The sequence below is a fragment of the Phycodurus eques genome, chromosome 15, assembly GCF_024500275.1.
Source record: "Phycodurus eques isolate BA_2022a chromosome 15, UOR_Pequ_1.1, whole genome shotgun sequence".
Classification (NCBI taxonomy): domain Eukaryota; kingdom Metazoa; phylum Chordata; class Actinopteri; order Syngnathiformes; family Syngnathidae; genus Phycodurus; species Phycodurus eques.
In genome coordinates this window covers 8210023-8233404 of record NC_084539.1, presented here as the reverse complement: position 1 = coordinate 8233404, position 23382 = coordinate 8210023, and the positions used below count along the sequence as shown (strand labels likewise).

General features: G+C 40.3%; 1 protein-coding gene across 1 annotated transcript in view; it reads left to right on the top strand.

Annotated features, from left to right (window-relative positions):
• The first annotated feature begins 2484 nt into the window (after positions 1-2484).
• Positions 2485-23382, top strand: part of eng (endoglin) — a 61935-nt gene continuing 41037 nt past the window's right edge. Inside the window, exons 1-2 of the mRNA XM_061698466.1 lie at positions 2485-2691; positions 3497-3626. Coding sequence (XP_061554450.1) covers positions 3581-3626 — 46 coding nt within the window. The 5' untranslated portion in view covers positions 2485-2691; positions 3497-3580. The remainder of the gene's footprint in view (positions 2692-3496; positions 3627-23382) is intronic.

Here is a 23382-nt window from a genome sequence, read left to right as displayed (position 1 = left end):
CTATCCCAGCTGTCATCGGGCAGGAGGCGGGGTACACCCTGAACTGGTTGCCAGCCAATCGCAGGGCACATAGAAACAAACAACCATTCGCACTCACAGTCATGCCAACGGGCAATTTAGAGTCTCCAATTAATGCATGTTTTTGGGATGTGGGAGGAAACCGGAGTGCCCAGAGAAAAACCCATGCAGGCACGGGGAGAACATGCAAACTCCACACAGGCGGGGCCGGGGATAGAACCCGGATCCTCAGAACTGTGAGGCTGACGCTCTAACCAATCGCCCACCGTGCCGCCAATTCCAGGAAGATGCAGCTGATAAAATGAAAGCGATATTACAAAAAATATATGTAACAATAACATTGAGCTAACCAGTCGTCCACCGTGCTGCCCCATTAAGAGATAATATAAATAAAACTAGTATATCTTTCACATTTATATATTAATATTCTAAATATACAGTATTTTACATTATGCAAAGATGGCGCAAAATGTTCATCTATTTTCCACCAGGATATTAAAGTTCTTTTCTAACGTTTCTAACAGGATATTAAAGTTCTTTTCTAACGTTTCTAATGTAGTCAGTCATGAATTATTAAACAATAAAAACATTTTCCGCTTTGCAATTAATATCAGTTCCTGGATACCAAACAAATGCACCTTTTGGTGGCTGTATAGGGGATGACATCAGAACAATCTGATTAGTCTGAGGCGATGCCGGGACATCGTTCGTTCTTTTTTTTTTTTTTTCTCAGATATTAGCACTATTTTTATTTTTTATTTTTATTAGTCTTTGTAAAGGCAGACATTTTGTATTGGCCGACATTAAAATATACAGTCAGGCCCAGCATCAGATGTTCCCTTAGAGGACCATAAGGAAACGAGTCATCTGGCTCATACTCGCCCCCAACCCCCTCACCTTCCATGCCTTGTGGTGGTGGGCCGGCCGGCACCGCAGAGACCCGGTGGCACCGTGCGGGAACCTACGTCAAGTCGCGATGAAGGATGACGGCCAATTGTTTCCTGTTATTGAAACACGGGGTTGGGGTGGGGGAGCCAGAGAATGGAAACAGTGTACGCATGAGCTTACAAGTAAGTCTTTAAGTCAGTCAATGTTGAATTCCACCTTAATAAAGACAAATATCACATTAATGCAGTACACACGCTCTTCTGGAGCCGCGTCACGATCACGAACATACAATTGTTTGTGGTTACTTAGAACAGAGTGTGCAAGAATAACCTCAAACAATGAACCACGTGCTGCTTCACCAAGACATTTCTATCTGATCACACTTGGCAGTCTACTATGGTTACATTTCCATTACAATGAAACTTACCATTTACCAAATACAGACTGGCGAGGGGGAAAAATAGACTGTAGGTAGACACAACATCCTTTCTGGACTGAACAGAATGAGACCAATCATCCTCCCGCACACCCTTCATTCATTGATAAAAAATCACACAAAGAGTTAAAACAACCACATAGCCTCCACTACCTTACAGTAATTCTAACTTAGAATGGGAAATGCCATAGGCAAATGGACTAACAATTAGCATTTATCGGTATGCAGCAGTGTTGTTACCCTGTGAGCGACGGATATATGATCACAAATGGTGGAGCTACATGTCCATCCATCCATCCATTTTCTTTACCGTTTATCCTCACGAGGGTCGCGGGCTGCTGGAGCCTATCCCAGCTATCTTCGGGCGGGAGGCGGGGTACACCCTGAACCGGTCGCCAGCAGGGCACACAGAAACAAACAAGCATTCACATTCACACCTACGGCCAATTTAGAGTCTTCAATCAACCTAACACGCATGTTTTTGGGTAGCGGGAGGAAACCGGAGTGCCCGGAGAAAACCCACGCAGGCACGGGGAAAACATGCAAACGCCACACAGGCGAGGCCGGGATTTGAACCCTGGTCCCCAGAAGTTTGAGGCACTTGTGCTAACCAGTCGTGCACCGTGCTGGCTGCAGCTACACACGTAAACAGAAATTATAACAATACTCACAGGCATCTGCGAAGAACAGCTAATATTACTATTACTTATTATGAGTAGCTCAATATGCGTTGAAGGAGAAACTGTCCCAAATTAATCATGTTATTACTGTATGTTTTTATGACATATATTATAGGGTGTTTTTTTTCTCTCATTAAAAAACACATTACAACTATATTTGTATTTTATTTGGGGGGCGGGGGGGGGGGGGGGGGGGGGGGGTTTGCTGGAACGGATTCATGGCAATCCCACCAATTTCAATAGAGAAAGATCATTTTGAGATACGAGTGTTTTCAGTTAAGAGCGCGGTCAAGGAAAGAATTCAAATCGTATCTCAAGGCACGACTGTCAGTGTGGTGAAATACTCGTGCCTCACCGCCCATTCGCCCCCCCCCCCAACCCCCACCTTTGCACGCCATTGACCACTGTGTATGTACGCTTCCCATATTTATAATACAACAAAATGCATGACGTTGCGGAGGAGCACATTGGAGCTTCTATTAGGCGGCCAGAGGAGGCTCCGTGGGGGGCGTAGCAACGTCCATGTGCGCCGCCCAGAAGAGTGGCAAAAGTTGGGGACAAGTCTGACTTAGTTGCTCAACACGGCTGAGCGAAGTCACATCTCCACGCGTGGACTAAAAGACCTCGAGCTTCCTTTTATAACACACCGACCACCGCTTTTAAAAAAAGGTACGTTTTTGCGCCACCATTTTACCATAAGAAAGGGGGGGGGGGGGCTTTCTTAACTTAATTCGAGTGTTTTTCATATTCGTAAACATTAGCCATTTTGGGGCTCCCTTGTTGCAGATAGACCAATTCTAACACCATTTTCGCCACATTTCACTCAACCCCAGCATTTCCCTTAATCCTTACCTCAATTTCTAATTTAACATTGTTACCAAAGTCGATTTTATTTCATGTCCACGCGAAGTACTAATAAATATTAACCTTCTCGGACATGTCGCTAACATTCCAACTCAATCGCCACTTTCGCCACATTCACTTCATCTTAAAATCCCCCTTTTGCCTTTGTATGTACTTAATTATTATTATTTTTAAATTCAATACGTTTTAGTTGGACAAACAGTGTCTTCCTATCCCACCTCCAATGTGAATCACATAACAGGAGTCACCCTCCTGCTCCGTATCTGATCCCGCATTGTGATTTTATTGAAAGCAAAAAGCCTTGCAGTTTAAGCGCTTCCTGAAACGTTTCAAGTAAAGAGCCCAGACGATAATCCTTCAATTTCCGATTGTGCATCAAGGAAGCCGGGAAGAAGTCAGGTGATCGTGCAAAATCCTGACATCTACCTTTGTGTGTGTGTGTGTGTGTGTGCGTGCGTGCAGGTGTTGTGGATTAAGTAATCGACTCACTTTGTAACAAAATGATGGATTTCTTTGTCACCGAATTCCCTCGGAATCCTGTTGTTGTTAAATAAATCCCGTTGTTTTTACTTTGCCCTTGAAAATACCCATCCTGACTCATCTTTTCCAGGCCCTGAGAGAGAAATTAGAAGCATCCAGCTCCCGGAGACCCCTGAAATTCTGCATCCAAACACCCCGAAACATCAAGTCCATCATGGATTCGCTCATTTCGCTTCTTTGCCTCGCTGTGGTTGTCTCGGGTGAGCCACTTGATTTAATACCTTACCCTCATCAAAATATACCGTAATATGATCGATGTGCAACATATTTAAACTCTACTAAACTATAATATACTGTAATTCTGCTTTATATTTGAACTACCATCGAGCAAATTTCATCCACCAACCCAGAACAATCTGTTAGCAATTGTAGCATTAAATATGTGAAAAAATGTTACATTTCAGCCTCTCATTATAACAACCTACCTTGATTAAAATATGCATCCATCCATCCATTTTCTGAACCGCTTATCCTCAAGTGGGTCGCGGTAGTGCTGGAGGCTAGCCCAGCTAACTTCGGGCAGGAGGCCGGTTACACCCTGAACTGGTCGCCACCCTATTCCAGGGCACATAGAAACAAACAATTCATTCGCACTCACATTCATACCTATGGGCAATTTCGAGTTTTCAATCAACCTACCATGGATGCTTTTGGGATGTGGAAGGAAACCAGAGTGCCCGGGGAAAACCCACGCAGGCACGGGGAGAACATCCAAACTCCGCACAAGCGGGGCTGGGATTTGAACCCTGGTCCTCAGAACTGTGAGGCAGATGTGCTAACCCGTCGTCCACCGTGCCGCATATACTGTTACATTACCGTCATTAAATTTACTAAATGATAAATGAATACTGTCTTTTATTTAAACTACAACCCTTCACAATCCCATCCATCAACCCATAGAAATCCATCGAATAAGTAAACAAAACTTTGGGTTTGAATCTCTCGATTTATTACCAAACCTTCATTAAAATCTACTGTAATACTGCATCATTTTACAAAATCCCATCAATCCCATCCATCAACCAGTACCAATTAGTTAGTGATTGTAGCTTTTAGTATGTAAACAACGCCTCCATCAGGTTTCGTATTTATAAAGTACCCAAGTTAAAGTTTGTGAAGAAATATATTATTTTGGTACTCAACTGCACATTTTAATATATGTATATATATATATGTATATATATATTTTCTTTCCAATGAATCGAAGGGCCTTTTATTGAGGTCGTTCAGGCAACATGCGATAATGCTCTAATATTCAAAACAAATGTCCTTTTCATTCAAAACAAAAACACAAAATAAAAATAAAACATCATTTCCATTTTCAAAATTCAATATAATAAACAATTGCGCAGTTAGCACATCACACTTCCTGTAACATGCTCTTATTCTGAAAGACAAAGTGCACTAATTTCGGTGGCAGATTGCCGCTGATTTAGCGATCGTGGTATCTTTCACTAATTAATAGCACATAATAACTAATACTAATAACGCATTCTGGTGCAACAGGTGATGGTACAGTATACTGTACTGTACTGCCAAATGTGTGTAAAGGTGCTTTACGGGTCCACCACCGGGTAGAACGGCAACAGCGTATTTGACACTATTATGACGGAAAGCCCTGGCTTTGCTAATAAGGAGGAAAAGGAGACATGATACAAGTGAAGCATGTGAGGCTATGCTATATTTTATTTTAAGATCATATTGTTTTTGTTATAATTGTTAAAATCACACATTTGTACCACTTTCAAGCAACCAGATAAATTCACGCTAGTGGAGATCTCTGTCCATGGCTATTAGAACTCAACCGATATTTGGGGGCCAATGCCGATATGCAATATATTGATTCTTAAATTCTTATAATAGCCAAAACATTCAAGACAAAGAAGCAGAACACTACTAATTTACAAAAACCCCTTATCAATATTAATTAAGCATATTTACTAGCTATTTAAAAGTTCTATCTGCAGCCACTGGATATTTGCAAACGCCTCAAACGTGAATGCTGAAGCAAACATCAAAAAGTGGAAAAAGATATCATACAATGAACTAAACTAGACTTAAAGTAACTGTGGATGCTTTGAAAACATTCATTGTATAAAATTACAACTAAATATTGGAGATAAAGTTGGAACCTTTTCAAAATTATTTTAAAGAAGACATTAATTTGTGAATTTATAAGCCCTGGTAAATTCTGCATGGCAGTATAAAGCAAAGTAGGACAGCGGGTGGTAGTAGTTTTAGTTTTCATATGAATGGTTGTGCAGTTGGCTGGCGACCAGTTCAAGGTGTACCCTGCCTCTTGCCCAGAATTAACTGAGATAGGCTCCACCACGTCCTGTAATCCAAGTGAGGATTTAGCGGTACGAAAAATGGATGGATGGATATTAATGGTTGACACGGAAGTTATGAGTTTCATGACAGTTCGGGTGGTCATACTGTTCATAAAAGGACTTTTTGTTGAATTACTATTTGTTCACAAACACCCCACATACTTTATTTTTCCTCGTGTATTTATTTATGTATTTAAAAAAAAGTTTTTTTTTTACTCCATTTCATGTTCTATTGTCTTTTAATGATATTTCCGAATTGTGACACAATCATTCATGCTCTGTTTTTCTTGAGTGTGCCTCGAAATGAACTCTAGTCGAAACACCGCAGCCGAGGCACGTTGACATGAAGAAGCCAGTATCTAAATGCTTTGGCTTTAAAAAGAAAGCTGAAGTCAAAAGGCAACTCCTGCAGTCATTTGCGCCCTGTAGCTGCAACAGTTAAGTTGCATATGAATGCTGTATTATAGTCTTATGTTACTTAATGGTGGACAGTAAACAGTTTTATATACCTTTGTTTATTTCAGACATGCAACTCACTCGATGTTAAAACTCATTCTAGTTTTGTAATTGGCCCACGGATAAATCGGTCGAGCTCTTATCGCTGTGCCTTCTTTACCACACCACGGTACAACATTTGTATCCCACAGTTTGGGACATTGGGGCATTTTCTCCCAGATGTTTTCAGTGTACAAAAATTCCACCAAAATCTCTCTCTGTTTTCACCCTGAAATCACTCGGCCACCATCTTTCCATTGGATTCGCCGGTGTATCGAACATTTTTCAATTCCAGTGCATTATCCTCGGCGGCAGTTACCCCTTGCCGTGGCAGCACATACACAATAAATGGGTGGTCAATGGCGTAATGGGCTCTGTAAGTGCAGTGTGAAAGGGCCTTTTAAACTGTTCAAGCGTCACAAATAGCCTGTTGTTATTACTATGAGCATTTTTGGGGTTGGAGTTAAATTTTTGGGGCTCTTTATTACAGTTCCTTATTTTTATTTGAAAAATTGATTGGCGGGCCTGGTCAAATGCTCTCCCAGACCCATACTGTACATGACCCACACGTCTTGGGTTGCCCACCTCTGCTGGAAGGCCGACAGGCATGCCTAAAGCGGTGGCAAACATTGTGTAATATGTCATAACAGCACAACACTCTACCTTAACTGAACTGTTGATAACAAGTGATGATGCATATGGTTAATGGGGTAGGAGAATTTCTGTCTGAACTGTTCTGAATTCCTGTTTACCTGCCAGTGTGTTTTCAATCAGTTTAATGCTGCTATGAGGAGTTGTGCAGTAACACGGATTTAGCTCAACTTCCCGTAGCGATGTAATGTTGTCCTTCTTTAGACACTGAGAGTAAGTGTGACCACCACCAAGATTAATCTACAATTTTAATTACATATTGACTTTAATACATATGACTTTAGTGTCTTAATGTTTTCACTTTTTTTTTCTTCATAAAACAAGCTTTATTTTCATAATATTGAGAATTTTTTCTGAGGACTTTTTTGTAGGAATTTCTTTCTCATGATATGACTACTTTTTCTGCAACAGTCAATTTCATTCGAATAACTTGATGACTTTTACATTACTTTGCTTTCATAATTTCATTTGATTTTCATAGTTTTATTTTTGTTCTCTTTTTTTGTTTTTTTGTGAGGTACTGATGATAAAATATAGGATTTATTAACTACTGAGTATCATTTTGTCAGTTGAGAAACGGTGCAAAACATGCTATTGTACTGTAGCTAACATCCCATTTGGAGGTCTCGGACCGCCTGCTGTGGTTGTGCCCACCCGGGAGTGTTCCTCCACGGACTGGAGGAAAAGTAGAAAAACGCATTAGCCAGCGCCTGGAGAAAAAGGGAGGGATGGTTAAAACTGTTTTAGAGGGAAATAGATCGAGATAACAGTAATCGTAAGAACATACGGCAAGTATAGGGTTCCCCTTTTGCAGAGTAAAAATCATGTAACTAGATTGGATATAGAGCTGGTTGTTATGTATTACAAAGTGAAACTATAGCAAGCGATGGTGATGAGACGCGAGAGGGCCTTCTCAGACGAAAGGAGGTCGATGTCATGCGAAAAAAAAACGGCGTGGTGAGTCAAAACAGTCCACTTCCTGTTTTAATGCGGCGTTAGCCAGCCCCGGGCGGCCGTCAGACTGGGTGGCAGGGAGACAGACGCGACCACTTGTCGCTGGCCCAGACTGATTTCAATCTCCCTCAATGTTATGCCCCTCCCAAATAACAATCCATTTCTGCCTGCCTTGCTTTTCCTCTCTTTCAACTCCCCATGCACTGCAAAGAAGGCTCCGGTGCCAGTTTCCTTGATTCTTCATGTACAATCGAAACTCTTGACTGGCCAGAAATACGAACTGCACCCGTGGATGAAATTGTTGATACCATTTCTTTGAGGAAAGGAAAACCTACGATGGTCACTGAAACACTTTGAAATGGACCCAAGTAATAAATAATAAGACTTAATTCAGAATTAACTGATGAATATCTGACATTGCTTTATTTGTTTGGTCCAACAGAATTATAAAACAAAAACATACATCTAATTTTAGCTTCTTCCACAAATGATCAATAGGATTTAGATCCGGGCTCTTCATATAGTCCCATGTTTTTTTTTTTTTTTTTTTTAAAGTTCTCTTTTGGGTCATTATCCTTTCAGCTGAGTCCATGCTTTCTGACACTCAGTGGCACGTTTCACTCCAGCGTACCTTGATCATCTTTCATTTCATTTTCCCATGCGCCGGTTCAAGACACTGTGCTGGCTGCTACAATGTTAAGACTGATAACGATAAAAAAAAAAGGGTTGGCTCACGATTAACATTTTAACTGATTAAAAAAAATATATATTTTTTTTAAACAAGAGAGACCCCACACATCCATCCATCCATCCATTTTCTGAGCCGCTTCTCCTCACTAGGGTCGCGGGCGTGCTGGAGCCTATCCCAGCTGTCATCTGGCAGGAGGCGGGGTACACCCTGAACTGGTTGCCAGCCAATCGCAGGGCACATACAAACTAACAACCATGCGCACTCACATTCACACCTTCCGGGCAATTTAGAGTCTCCAATTAATGCATGTTTTTGGGATGTGGGAGGAAACCGTAGTGCCCGGAGAAAACCCACGCAGGCACGGGGAGAACATGCAAACTCCACACAGGAGTTAAACTAAACTAGTCCATCTTTTGCTATAAGTGTTGCAAAAAAGCCCAAGAAAAGGGGCTCACAAAACACTCTCTGAACTGAGCTCTTGTGAGGTACGTTAAACTGCAAGGGTTTGTGCGAGTCAAGCGTTTTTTTTCTTCTTCTTCTTAAAACATAACATACCTCTATTCCAACACACACGCATACACACGGCAAGGATTATTCAAAATAATAGTAATGTTCTCCCTCATTGTGATGTCTGGTCCAGTGCTCTTATTCTGCAGTCTGCCTGAACGGCTCATTAGTCGTCGTTGAGATAAATACCTCGTCAGCATGGCGACCACTTGTGCCCCATGTCAACATGCCTGCTGTCTGCGCTGATAAGACCTGGCCATAAGACCATTATGTGCGCTGTTATCTCTAAACCGTTTGTGCCCGCGGGCGGACCCCAAAGGCTCTCACAGGATAAGTGCCTACATTTGGATGGAACCTTGAGGGCGCAAAGTCATGGGCCGTCTTGACCAACCAATGAGATAAAGTGCTCGAAAGGCGTTGAAGTCTCAAGCTCATTTGTCATCAAGGCCGAGTCTTATCTTAATTTCACTCAATCGTTCACTTGGGACGTGAATTAATGAGGATAGCGTTATGCGGGGGAGCGTAAGTGCTTTAATTGTACCCGACAGATTGATTATGAAAAAATATCGGCATAAAAGCACCATATCGTGATTATTTAAAAAAATATATTTTTAAATACTACCCCAAATAACATTACATTAGGAACAATGTACAAAGTTTGAGTTTTTATGTACTTCTAAACCACTAAAGAATCGTATCCAGTTGGCTAACAGTCTGGTATCAGAGTTCTTTAGTTCATAATAATAAATGGTTGCCAGTGATTATTAATGTTTTTGTGGTGGTCTCAATATGATTCACACTTGAATGAACCTCCAGGACACCATAGTTGCGAATTGCAATTTTTTTTCTTTATAGTAGAGGGGACATATTTTGCCAAACCAACTTTTTTTTTTGTATTTGGCATGTAATATTGTCTCTTTGGTGCCTCAGTAAACGTGAAATATGTATTGAAATCGTCTACGCATTCCTGAGTTCCAGACGTTTTTCTGCCGAGAGGCCTGTAATCAGGTCATCCAAATTGCTCAAGCTTATCTATGTCACTAGCAAAGATCTCCGCCTACCACTCTGCTCCCGAGCCAGCGCTGTCGACATAACAAACACGGTACTCTAACCAGCTTTCAACTGCACACGCAAGACATAAACACCCCCGCACAGGTCATGGAACATTACAACATGTACCTGCTGCTTGAATTTCCCAAATATAAGTCAATATCACGGAATATAAGTCAATAACACTGCATAGCCACAGAAAAGTCATTATTGAGCTACTATTTCCCTGGATTGCCTCTAGCTTTTCTCATGGCACATGTCCGTTTTCTACAAAGCCGCTATGGTAGAAATCACCCATTCTTCTAGAACAGCATAAATCAGGACCACTTTTTGTCATTGTCCATAATCCAATCCTTTTTCTCCCAAGCCTTAATATGTGCATTTCTTAAAGGTCCCATATTTTACCAGACCAACATTTTCTAGTATTTGGGACTTATATTGGTGCTGAAGTAAACATGTGAAATATGAATTAAAATAGTCCACACATTCCTGAGTGCCAGATATTTTCATCTGGCGAGAGGCCTGAAATCAGGTCATTCGAATTTCTCGAGGTTATCTATCTAACTTTCTCGAGGTTATCTATTTAACATCTCCGCCTCCCTATCCAAACCTGAGCCAGTGCTGTCAACATAAACACGTGTGCTCTCAAAAGTGGGTCTTCTACACGGAGGCAAACAATCAGAGGAAAGAGGGCGGTCTTAGCCAAATATGGACAAAGCGGATACAAAACGGGGTCGAACAGAAGTAGCTGTCAGAGGGGCCTTTTCTGGACACTTGTATGACAAAACCAAGGTGTTTTTTATTTTTTTTATTTTAAATTAAATGAAATGGACACTTTTATACTAAGTCCATGTTAGAGAGAGATTCTATGGAGGTCCAAATAGTCAAAGTACCTTAGACCTTTAGGAATGGTCATAATAATTACTTTGATTGATATTCAGGAACGCTGTGGATTGATTATTGATTAATCATGGCTTGAAGCGAATGAGGCAAAATGGAGTGCACTACTTGGCTGCAACCAGCAGAGGCGCTGTTGATTCAGTCTCAGCTCGCTTGTGATTTGAAAAAGAAAAATAGTAAATGTTTTTTTTTTTTCAAGTTGCATTCTTACAACGATTTAATGGTATTTTGTTCAGAATGGTTTTTTATATATTACAAGAGTAAAAAGTCAGCTTGCATGAATAGATTCTGATTTTGAAAAATGACAGTTGAACATCAAACATTTTTAGATTGTTTGAAACTGATTAGATCAGTCAAAATGGAATGCACAGTTTGACTTGCAACCACAATTCATTCAAACTAGTTTGCTGTTTAAAGAAGCCTGACATTGCGTAAACCATGTTATTTATTACACAGCATTTATTGTTGAACTGGTATATTGTTGTAAAACAAATCTTTCAAAAGAAAAATATACATTCTGTAGTATTTTCTGTCATCTGAAATCAATATAAACTAGTGGTTCAACAAATGAAGGCAATCGATGAATTGATTCATCATATTCCATTTGTCGTGTGGAAATGTATCAAGTTCTTAGTTTTCATTCTGTCTTTGTAGGAAGGACTAGGCAAACTTGAACTACCATCATTTTTTTGGTGCGGATAGAGGATTTTTTTATTTTATTTTTTTTTTACAATTTTTTTCCAGTAATAACAAAATTTTGATTCATCCAGTCGGTGGGCAATTTACACAGGTCTCAGCATTCTACTTCTACAGTTTTCTCAGAAAATGTTTGTTGCAAATCATTGAAAGTTCCGCCTTATATTAGGTTCAAACACCTAAAGTGGTTTTTTCCCCCCAAGTAACTGCCTTAAAATATATGTTGTATACTAAAACTAGTGTGTTACTTGTAGTTCAAAATCCTAGAAAATAAAATCCTCATGAGACATCGGGAAGAGGATCATTCCCAATGAGGTGTTTGCAAGCCTCTTGAATGTGAGCACTGGGTGGGTAGTCTTCCTGTTGATTCAGGTGCCACACCGCTCAATCTGTATTTATAGACCTGACACTCGAGACTTTGTTGCTTTTCCGACCTCTCTCGCAACTATTTTTCAAATGACTTGCAACAAATCTAGCGTCTTTTCGTGGGATGATTGTAGACCTCTGGAGACTCGGAGACTCCCTCTAAAGCAGAAAACAGCAAATGAACGGTGTCCCCCAAACCAGCACCCAGAACGATTGTATTGTATTTTCAGTCATGGAGGCAGCACTTCATCACCAATTCAGTGAATTACACTTTCTCAATTAGTGTAATGGATCTGCCGCTTGAAAACTGCTTCAGCCAGTTTAGTGGCCAAGTCATGGGTGGAGAAACTCTGTGTAGGGGTGATATTACTGTATATAGATTATCACTCACTGGGACATTTTCAGAATTAAGACCGATAACAAAAGTTGTTACTCGGTTGTTTAATTTCACACTTAATTGGTGGTCAGACACTTCAGAGGTCTAACGTAACTATTTGTATGCAAGTGTCACAGATTGATATTGTATCTTTCCCTTTCCTGTCATACAAGTGTAAAAAGAGGTTTTTATAGCCACTGCAAATGTAGAAAAGCAACAAAATGCGATATGTTAATGTTTTTTTCTTTCTTTACTGTGCTTTAGTTTCTTCGGCGGGAGGACTTTTATTCTTTAGACGAGGGGTGTCAAACTGATGTTTGTCACGGGTCAGATTGTAGTTATGGTTTTCCCTCAGAGGGCCGTTATGACTGTGGAGCCACATAAATGTCTGATCGCCTCATCATATGCCTTTCCTCTGATTGGTTACCTCCGTGTACATAAAGTGTGGAACCTCGGTTTTCTTATACCGTAATTCTCGTATAATTCGGTTTTTGAAATTGTTTTGGCCGAAATTATGTCCCAGTTGTCATACATCCGCTTGGTTTTTGTACAGTTGAAAATGGTCCAAAGCAACTACCTGCCAGGGTCACGCTTGCCATTTCTCAATGTTATTAAAAGTGAAGACAATTTGAAATTTTGGTACAGATGAACATGAATTAGACACACATTATTTGCTTATACAGGCCAAATGAAATGATGTGGTAGGCCTGATGTGGCCCCTGGGCCTTTTAGTTTGACACCTGTGATTTAGACGAACTGGGTTGAAAATTAAATTACTTTTAATTGGCAACCAATACGACAAATACTCACAGTCCCTAAAATGTTAAAACGACAATCTGCCCGAACTTGAGTCAAACGACTTCTATAGCGTTTGAGTTTCACATATCCGTTAAAGATTCTGCTGATTCCGAAACCTTGATGTCGTTAACATGTCCAACTTTTCTTCATCACTGGAAGTCAAACTCCTCACTACAGCAACATTTTAATTGGCTTGTAACGTGTTGCGGGAGTATTAAACGAGCTTTCTGAGAGTGATAACCTCTCCCGTCTCATAAGCACTGTGCATTTCCCCTTGTTGTTTCCACTTGGCTTGTGTCTTTATTCAAATATCACAGCCTTTGTTGAGCTCCTGCCTTCAAATTTGGAAGTCATCCATAGCCGCTGGAAAGAATCAGTCGAAAATGAAAAAAAAAAAAAAACAAGAAGCAGCTAATCTTGGCTAGTTGCGGATGATGCAAAGGTTGTTGCAGAGCTACATCAATCTCCAGTGATTGTGAACAGACAATGTGGCATTAGTCTCTCCTTTCAGTTGTGGTTAATTAGCATGGGATATTTTAATTTAGTCTGTGTGTTCATCTAACACGCAGATGAATGATTCCGTTACACAAGCGAGCTTGTGTGGGACCAGGGAGAGTACCACATTGCCTCAAATATTGGCCAGCACTTGAATAGATGCTGTCCCTCAATTAAACACCTCTCCCCAAATTTACGCCTCGGGTAGGGCTGCTAGGTAGCTGTAATTACCTTTTATAGAGGTTTTTTTGTTAATGTTACTTGCATACGACATTACGAACAATGTGCAATGAACTAGTTTACACAGTGGCTTAAGAATATGTGATCGCACAGCACAAGAAGGCATGTTCAGTTACAACCGTACTGTTGTTTTAATTGATTGGATAATATTTATGGCCAAGACGTTTTTTTTTTTCTTACAAATATTTACTATAATTATGACATTATGACTGCATCACTGTAGGTTAGTGGTAGCCGATAGCACAACTTACGGACAAATTTGAGTCACGCCGCCACCGTAGAAACTGAACTTTATGGTAAACTATGGACCCCCCGTACTCTGCATTTTTTTAAGCATTCAGTTTGCTTCACCTGTTAGCACTTGGATAACATTTCTGTTGCATGTGTTTTATCTGAAGGAAAATCGCTGTAGCAGACTAGCTGCACGAATTCCACAAAGAGCAATACAAGAAGCATCTTTGTGTTTATTACAGCATTAAAAAAACAAAAAATAACAAACATAGCCCATTTCTTCGTCCCGTTCGCCAGGACCACCGAAGTAGCTCACCAAATGGAAGGTTTGGGTTACAAAAACAGAGGCTTACTTCTACAGACAATGGGGGATGTAAAAAAACCTAACAAACAAACAAAAAATAATCACAATGATGAAACCTACAACAAACAAAATATACATTAACTTGGTCTTAAAGCCATGCAGCAAGTTCAGTCCTGAACAGACGTATCACTTTCCTGCATGCATTTAAAAAAAGGTAATTCCTTATATCTTTTGAAAGTGCCTCAAACATACCTTGTGGTTTGCCTCCCTCAAATAATACCTGGGACTCAATGCAATTGAGTAAATAAATGCCCCCAGCCTTTATTCGAGGCGATACGGTAAACATAAGCTCTCATTTCACTGCCTGTAAAATCTGTCATTTGAGGGTGATGAAATTGGCCTGGCAATGTTCCACTTTCACAGGTAATATCAGAGTCTAAAGTAAGGTTTTTTTTTTTTTTGCAACGCTATGACAGGGGTCTTTAACACTTGAGACTCACTTCTCCTGCCCTGTTGTTTTGAAAGGAATCGTATTTTAGACATCACATGAAACCTTATAGCCCGCGTAGCACACATTGAGAGTCACTGCTCTAAAACACAGGTGTCAAACCAGAGGCCCGTTTACTGTTTCCTCCCACATCCCATTTTATTGGAATCAGAAATTCCGGGGTGCAATTATGTCCTGCGCAGGTACACATGCGCACTGAAAATATTAAAAGTGCACCAGATTCAAGCAGCAGCTACGTCAGTCTGCCAAAATATATCTTTACGTGAAAATGGTCTGAGGTGCAAAAAAGATCTGGGACTGATGCCCTAGAGAACTGCGCTAAATGCAATTCAGGTGTGGGCAATTAATTTTTCGAAGGGGCCATGTAAGAGAGTTAAACATTTTTGAGGGCCACACCAACATGCTAACCTCAATTGTGTTGAATATGAATTTTATGTCTTTTTATAAAGCAGTGAATTGTATAGTTTTAATAAGCTGCTACCTGTGTAGCTATGGTATATGTCCAGTCACATTAAAATAACATATTTAGAGATATTAACGTCTCTAATCAACATTCAACATTCACAGAAATCATGTCTACAGTGTCCATAAGCTTTTCTATATTTTTAATTTGTGATGTGATTATGAGCACAAACCTATTAGTCATTCTTAAGGCAAATTCCTCACATCCCTCCACCGTGCAAGAAATAAGAATGTTGCTCACATGAGGACACGTCATTTGTGTTTTTGAACAATTTTTTGCTAGAATGGTCAGAAAAGTCACTAAATACAGTGACAATATCTTCAAGTTGTCGGTGCTCTTGTTCGCTTGCACTGCTGACACACGTGCATGTCAAAATAAAGCAGCCATAGTTGAAGCTCTGTTTTGATCTCATAAATGCTGCGAGTGCTGGTCAGAGACTGGACCTGCCGGATTTGGCCCACGGGACGTACTTTGCCCAGTTGCACTGAAAGTCTTTAAGTTCATCCATGGGGTCGGTGGGTCAGAAAAACATGAGCACCAAACAACAACTCCTGGTGCTCCTTTGAGAACCAAACAAAAATTATATGCACCCTGGCAAATATTGTTCGAAAACAAACTTTTCTTGAACATATATATTTCATTCAAACATTAACACTTTTAGAGTAACAACATGACAACACCAGCAGAATGACTACCATATTGCAAAACAAAATGAATTATTACAACTGTAATGTAGTGTGTTTACCTGAGCATTCTAATACAAAAATGTTAATTCCCCTAGTAATCTGTGTTATAGTACATAATACTGCACAGACAAATAAATACATACACTTTTGTTTGCAAATTGTACCTGATTGCAGCTCACACAGCCATTACTTGACTGCAAGTGTAAACGTTATTGGCGGCTGCACTGAACAGCAAACCACACAACAAACGGATGAAAAATAAAGTAGAAACAAAATTAATTGACCAAAACTGACGCAGAGATGCATGGAGTTACCTAAAACAAAATTTCATCTAGTACAAAAAAAATGAAAAACTGCATATTACTTTAACGGGGAAAAGTGTTTCTATCTTCAAAGTTTCACTTTAAAATCCACACAGATTACTATTTGCGTTCATAACATAAAAATTGAGAGCATGCAAAATCCTCTTGGACCCTCCACATCCTGGTCACCAGCTCTTTCAGCTCCTTCCCTCAGGTAGGCGCTACCAAAGAATGCAAACTAAAACTAGCAGACATTCCAACAGCTTCTTCCCTCTTGCCATTAACTTCTTAAACATCCATCCATCCATCCATTTTCTGAGCCGCTTCTCCTCACTAGGGTCGCGGGCGTGCTGGAGCCTATCCCAGTTGTCATCGGGCAGGAGGCGGGGTACAGCCCTGAACTGGTTGCCAGCCAATCGCAGGGCACATACAAACAGACAACCATTCGCACTCACAGTCATGCCTACGGGCAATTTAGAGTCTCCGATTAATGCATGTTTTTGGGATGTGGGAGGAAACTGGAGTGCCCAGTGAAAAACCCACGCAGGCACGGGGAGAACATGCAAACTCCACACAGGCCAGGCCGGGGATTGAACCCGGGTCCTCAGAACTGTGAGGCTGACGCTCTAACCAGTCGGCCACCGTGCCGCCACTTCTTAAATAGTTAACTTAGAATTCCATTGCAACATGCTGACAATTTTATTGTCTTGAGTTTGTTGTCACATTTCTGTCGGGCCAATTAAACATTACTCATGCACTCACTGTAATAGTCTCTCCACGCTGCACTATTTGCATATCTGTTGGTGACCAATACTGGCCACTCATGTGCCTGAGGAGCATCTGCACCATTTGCACAATTGACATTGTCCCAGATTATTGCACTACTGGTCACTTTAAACTGCATACATTTCTTGAAGTCTCGGTGCCCTTCGCACAATGGTCATTGCACCGGACTATTGCTCTATTAGTCATTCAAACTGCTCTAATTGCTAGAGGACTCTGCACCTTTTTGCACAATTGTCAAAAAAAAAAATTGTACCGGCATTACCAGATTACTAGCAACCTTTTATTGCTCAGTGACTGTCTTTATGTCTCAAAAGTATTATCTGTCAATTGACTGTCTGTTGTCGTACTAGAGCGGCTCCAACTACCGGAGACAAATTCCTTGTGTTTTTTTGGACATACTTGGATTCTGATTCTGAGCACATTACATGATAAAATACAAAAAATTAACACAATAAGAAATTTTAAGCATCACACTGCATGCGGAGTGGGCGATGAGTCTCACAAATCTTGGTACTTGCTGGTCAGCGGATGACGGCTGCCACCGCAACTCCCGGGGTGGCCGCCACCGTCGCCGCTCGAGGAGTTCATCACCCATTTTGCAGAGTACAGTTCGCAGTCGCCTAAAAGTGTTGTCATCCGTGTCCTTAAAGTATCTCCACACACACAGCTGATATGGTGCTTACCTGGAAGTTATATGTTAGGCTGGTAAAGTGGTGTTGGTGTGTACAGTATCTGACAACTTTTACGAGAAGCAGTACTGTACCAATACTGAACAGAGGTGTCAATACTAGTATTGGTAATGGCATGCCCCTAGTTTAAACTCACTTGAAAATAACCGTTATATACAGTGTTGACAACATTGTTTGATATTATTACAAATAAACCCCTCATGCATCAGAAGTTGAGCAAATACTAACTGCCCCTGCCTCTATTGAAATACGGTATATATAAGCGTGTACATAAAAGTGATAAGGTATTGTTTATGACTGTAACAAAAAATAGCATAGAAGCAAACGTGCCTGCGTGCATACGGAATGTCTCATTGCGGGCATAAAGCGAGCACTGAGGAAGCGAGCCGTAGACCTTCCATAAGCCACCGCTGTACTCGCTGTTCCGCCGGCTTCCGACAACGATGAGGCGACAGACGAATGGCTCCCCGAGGTGTAAACAGACCTAGTGTGAAGACAGGCTGTCTCCAGGCTCGCCGATTACGTCCTGGCTTCCTTTCCAAGCACGGCTTGGCTGGAGCGCCTGTTTGGCTCACGGCCTTTTTAAGCTGTCAAAACTTTGACACCACTAATCACCGTGTTGTGTGTGTGTGTGTTTTTGTTTTTTTTAATGGATAGCATTTCAGGTGGTTGAGGAAGCGAGATGCTCAGGAAAGCTTGTGTGGTGGTGTGTAGCAAGTACAGGGGTGAGAGGCCAAGGGACAGTACATACCCCTGCAGAGTACTGATAAGAGCTTGTTTACCTTCCTGTGGATGGTCAGGCCTCAATCTGCAGCTGCGGAAACGCCGGGACAATAGGTGTGTGTGTGTTTGTGTGTGTGTGCGCGAGTGTGTTTTGTGTGCATGTGTGTGTGTGTATATTCATGGTGTGTTGTGGCTTTGACGCTCTCCTTTTCCCGCCATGGCTAACTACTAAAGGAACTTTGGCCCCTCCCCTTCCTCGTCATGATTCCTTCGCTAGATGCAAACACTTCACTCACAATCTTTTCATACGTCAGGGATTTGCTACAGTATGTGGAAATAATATACCGTAATTTCTCATGTATAATTCAAATGTTTTTCCCCAAAGGTCAATAGTGCGCAATATACATAGGCATAGGGGAAAATGGGGAAAAAAACTTTCCCATTTTATAAATGTATGCCGCCATCTAGAGGTTATGAAAAAGCTGTACACTTTCATTCCAGTATATGCCACCGCCACCTTGAGGTTATGAAAAAGGTGAAGCCTACACTTTCATTCCAATATGACAGGGGTACGTATGACTGCATACATGTACAGTTGTGCTCATAGGTTTACATACCCTGGCAGAATTTGTGAAATATTGTTTTTCTAAATACAACTAATAACTGAACAACATTCATCATTAACTTCTTTATGGTTATGTTTTGTTCAATGATAATGCTTTTCTGAAATGCTTGAGAGTTTAATTTTACTCCCATTAAAATGAAATTAAATGTTTCGCCTGGCCCTTCATGTTTTCTTTAAAGAATTGTACCCATCTTACAAATTCTGCCTGGGTAATCAAACATATGAGCACAACTGTGTTTTCTCATTTACTAAATAAAAATAAGGCTTTGAATTTCAAAATAAGAGCAAGTAAATGAAAATAAAGTATAATTTAAAAAAAAAAGTATAATCAAAGTGCATAACTTCAGAATAATTCCTTGAAAAAACTACCAAAATAAAGATGTTTTGATCATCTGGGTAGAAGCAAAATCATGCATTGCAAAAATGCATTATACATGGGTAGAAGGGTTTTCCAGAATTTTTAGGTCAACTTTGGGGGTGTGTATTATACATGGGTGCGCATTATACACGAGAAATTACGGTACATATAATATTGAATTAAAAAATATTGACAAAATAAAAAAATGCAGGTAAATACAAAGATGTTAGCATAAACAAACATATTACATGAAAAATCCACAATAATAGTCAAATGCTTTACAAAAACCTTCAAATATTACACTAAAAATACAAAAATACAAATATTAAAAAACATGAGGGAAAAAAACATATCAAAATATGACATGAAAAACAAACATGAAAAATAAACATGACATGAAAAATACACAAATGTTACATGATAAAAAATGTCACGATTAAAAAAAAATGTAGAAAATAATTTAAAACATTGGATGAATGTTGAAAAAATATTTTAAAAGATATATTTTTTTAACAGGGATGCTAAAAAAACAACAACATTGTAACAGGGATGCTAAAAAGAAAATATAGATATTTCGGACGTAATTCACGCAGAAGATGCTCACCTTTTCCCACCTCAGCAAACTACTGATTCTAAACATTTTGCGGGGGACATCTAATTCAAAGCTCGGTCCTGTACTGTACTCACGGCATTAACTTTTTTGTACTTTCTCTCACTTCTCTTAAAAGTTGCCATAGTCCCTAGTAATTGAACCTCACAGGCCACACTATAAAGCAGTAGAACAATGTGATTTATCGCGGCAAATCAGCAAATAAACGTGATAATAATGGGAGTAAAAAAAGTACTTATACTGATACAGTGGATAGAAAAAGGTTACTTGCTAAATATTGGTGAATTGCACTTTTCAATAGCGTGTAATCTGTAACTGCAATGTAGTGAAGAACCCCTCCAACATTTATAACATGGGGCTCATCACTTTCACTCCTCTCCCACAAAAATAAAAAGTCCCTTCAGTTGCCTTTATTCAGGTCGAGCCACGACAGATAACATTTTCCTTATCACCCTAATGTTTAACAGAGAGTGGAGCAATCTGTTCCTCTAAAGGGAAGATTATAGGCAGAATAATACAGTGCACAAATACAGTAGACACTGCAATGCATCACTGGCCTCGAGTGCTGATTAATAACTATTTTTCTTAAAGCGTTGCCTAGTTGTGTCCATCGTGCTGATATACACTTTTTAGTCGCAATGTGTGATGCTTGTATCCTAAGTCACTATCAGTGCAAACAAGCCGAGACACTTGCTGTCAGGGATTTAGCCGCTTCTGGGGAACAAAAGGGAATAAGTAGAAACACAGGATGCCAGCTAGCCAACTCTGTGTTGGGCTGCATTGATCCCGGAAGAAGATAAATCACCACAAAGTCTCCAGAAACGCCCAAACACAGTCACCAGCTGCCCTTAGTGCAGCTCGAGTGCACTTCGCATAATTATATTGGTCCTACGCGGATGGTGAGCTTTCATTTAAGGAGGCCCGGCTCGGCTTTAGGAATAATAAGAGTGTTTTCATTTAATCCTTGAAACAAATGAGAGGAATACTCTCTCAGGGAAATAGACTCCTCTGGACAGTCCATTACGGGGAAGATGATTGTATTGGCTTGCTAATCTTTACAATGTTAAAGGAGCAAATATTGAAATGGACGCCAGTGGCACACAGCTACACAAATATTAGCGACATTGCAATACAGCGATTATGCGGTAAAGCGATAATACATTTATTTGAAACAACAACAACAATAATCAGGTGCATTCTTCCGTTGAGGAAAAAAAGATGTTGATATTACATAAAAATGCCTGCTGTTCGTCTCAGTTTGGATTGTCGCTGAGTTTTCCAACTAAGAGAGTGACTCAGAGGATATACATTAGTCACTCGTTTATTGCAGGAGTTACGTTACAGAACCCACCGCCCAGATTGTGCCTCATCCAAATGTCTTTTTAGTTCTTGTGAATCTTAAAAAACTATCAACTCTTTGGATTATGGTTATGTATTTGGATAAAATAAAGGTTTTATTTGATTTCATAAAGGGTCCAACCTTATATCAATGTAACTGAAAATGGAAAACCTGAAGAAACCATTGTTTTGTTAAAACACAGTAATTATGACCTGCTCCATCGAAAATATCCATCCATCCATCCATTTTCTGAGCCGCTTCTCCTCACTAGGGTCGCGGGCGTGCTGGAGCCTATCCCAGCTGTCATCGGGCAGGAGGCGGGGTACACCCTGAACTGGTTGCCAGCCAATCGCAGGGCACATAGAAACAAACAACCATTCGCACTCACAGTCATACCTACGGGCAATTTAGAGTCTCCAATTAATGCATGTTTTTGGGATGTGGGAGGAAACCGGAGTGCCCGGAGAAAACCCACGCAGGCACGGGGAGAACATGCCAACTCCACACAGGCGGGGACGGGGATTGAACCCCGCACCTCAGAACTGTGAAGCTGACACTCTAACCAGTCGGCCACCATGCCGCCCATCGAAAATAAATAAATAAATAAATTAATTAATTAAAAATAAATAAATATGGAGTTGTTACTCCATGCTTTGTCAGAGGTAAAATAATGTATTGGTCATTTCTATACGCATTGATGATATCAATATCAGATGAAGACGAATCGATACTGTACCACACGAGGTAATGCGATATTGATATTTGATCACACCCCTAGTCTTTATGAGGGTTATGACACTTTTGAAACTCGGCTGCTTTCAGGTCTTGTTGGGCGTTGTTAATCATGTTGGGCATCATTAGTTGTATAGAGTACAGGAATTTACGATGGGGAATTGACTTTCTTGAATTGAATTGACTTTCTATCCATGTATGCATGAAGTAATTGTTTTAGCTGATCTGAGAAATAATCTGAAGAGAGTCAATGATAAATAATGATAAACCAATGATACCTTTCAGCAAATATAGCAAAAGAACCAATTCCTGTATTTTAAAACTACCGTAGGGCCATGTAAGTCCGATGTGGTGTTAAAAAAAAGTATGAAAAAAAATAAATAAATAAAAATAAATACCAGCAACCGCTGCAATGGGGGCATTTGTCTGCGTTCTTGTGAGCAGCGGTTGTTTTTTGCCGCTGACGCGTGCTGATGTTTTATCTTGTCAGATGCAAGTCTGTCTCCGCAGGGATCCTTTCCCGAATAAATCTGTCTAACGGAAAGCCTCGCTCAAGGAGAAGCTGCACTGTGAAATCTGGTGGGAGGTGAGTCGTTGCAGGAAATGTAGAAAATGAGTGGGAGCTCAAGCGAGGTGCAGTAGAAATATAATTTATATCCATAAATGTTGTTATTTGAAAATCGAAGCAGTGACTGGTGTTTGTTCCGCCCCAAACAAGACAAAAAAACAATGCCCTACTTTGCAATCTTTGCAATGGCCATCTTTTGCACGCTATATGAAGTGTCAGCAGGGATGTTTTTTATAACACTGCCAGTCAAACTAGGATTCCTTCAGCGAAGCACTCTATTCTGAGAACTATTATTCTGAAAAGAGTAGGAGAATGAAGACAATGTGGTTAGTTTGAAGTATTGTGTGCGCTTCTTGTAAAAGCAACAAAGGGTGTTCCATGTGCTAACCTGTGTTTGAGAGAATCATGGCATGAACACACAGGTTTTTCTCTTGGAGCTCTATGTAAAATCATTTTTCCAAGAAGAGTTGGAGAGTGGAGTCG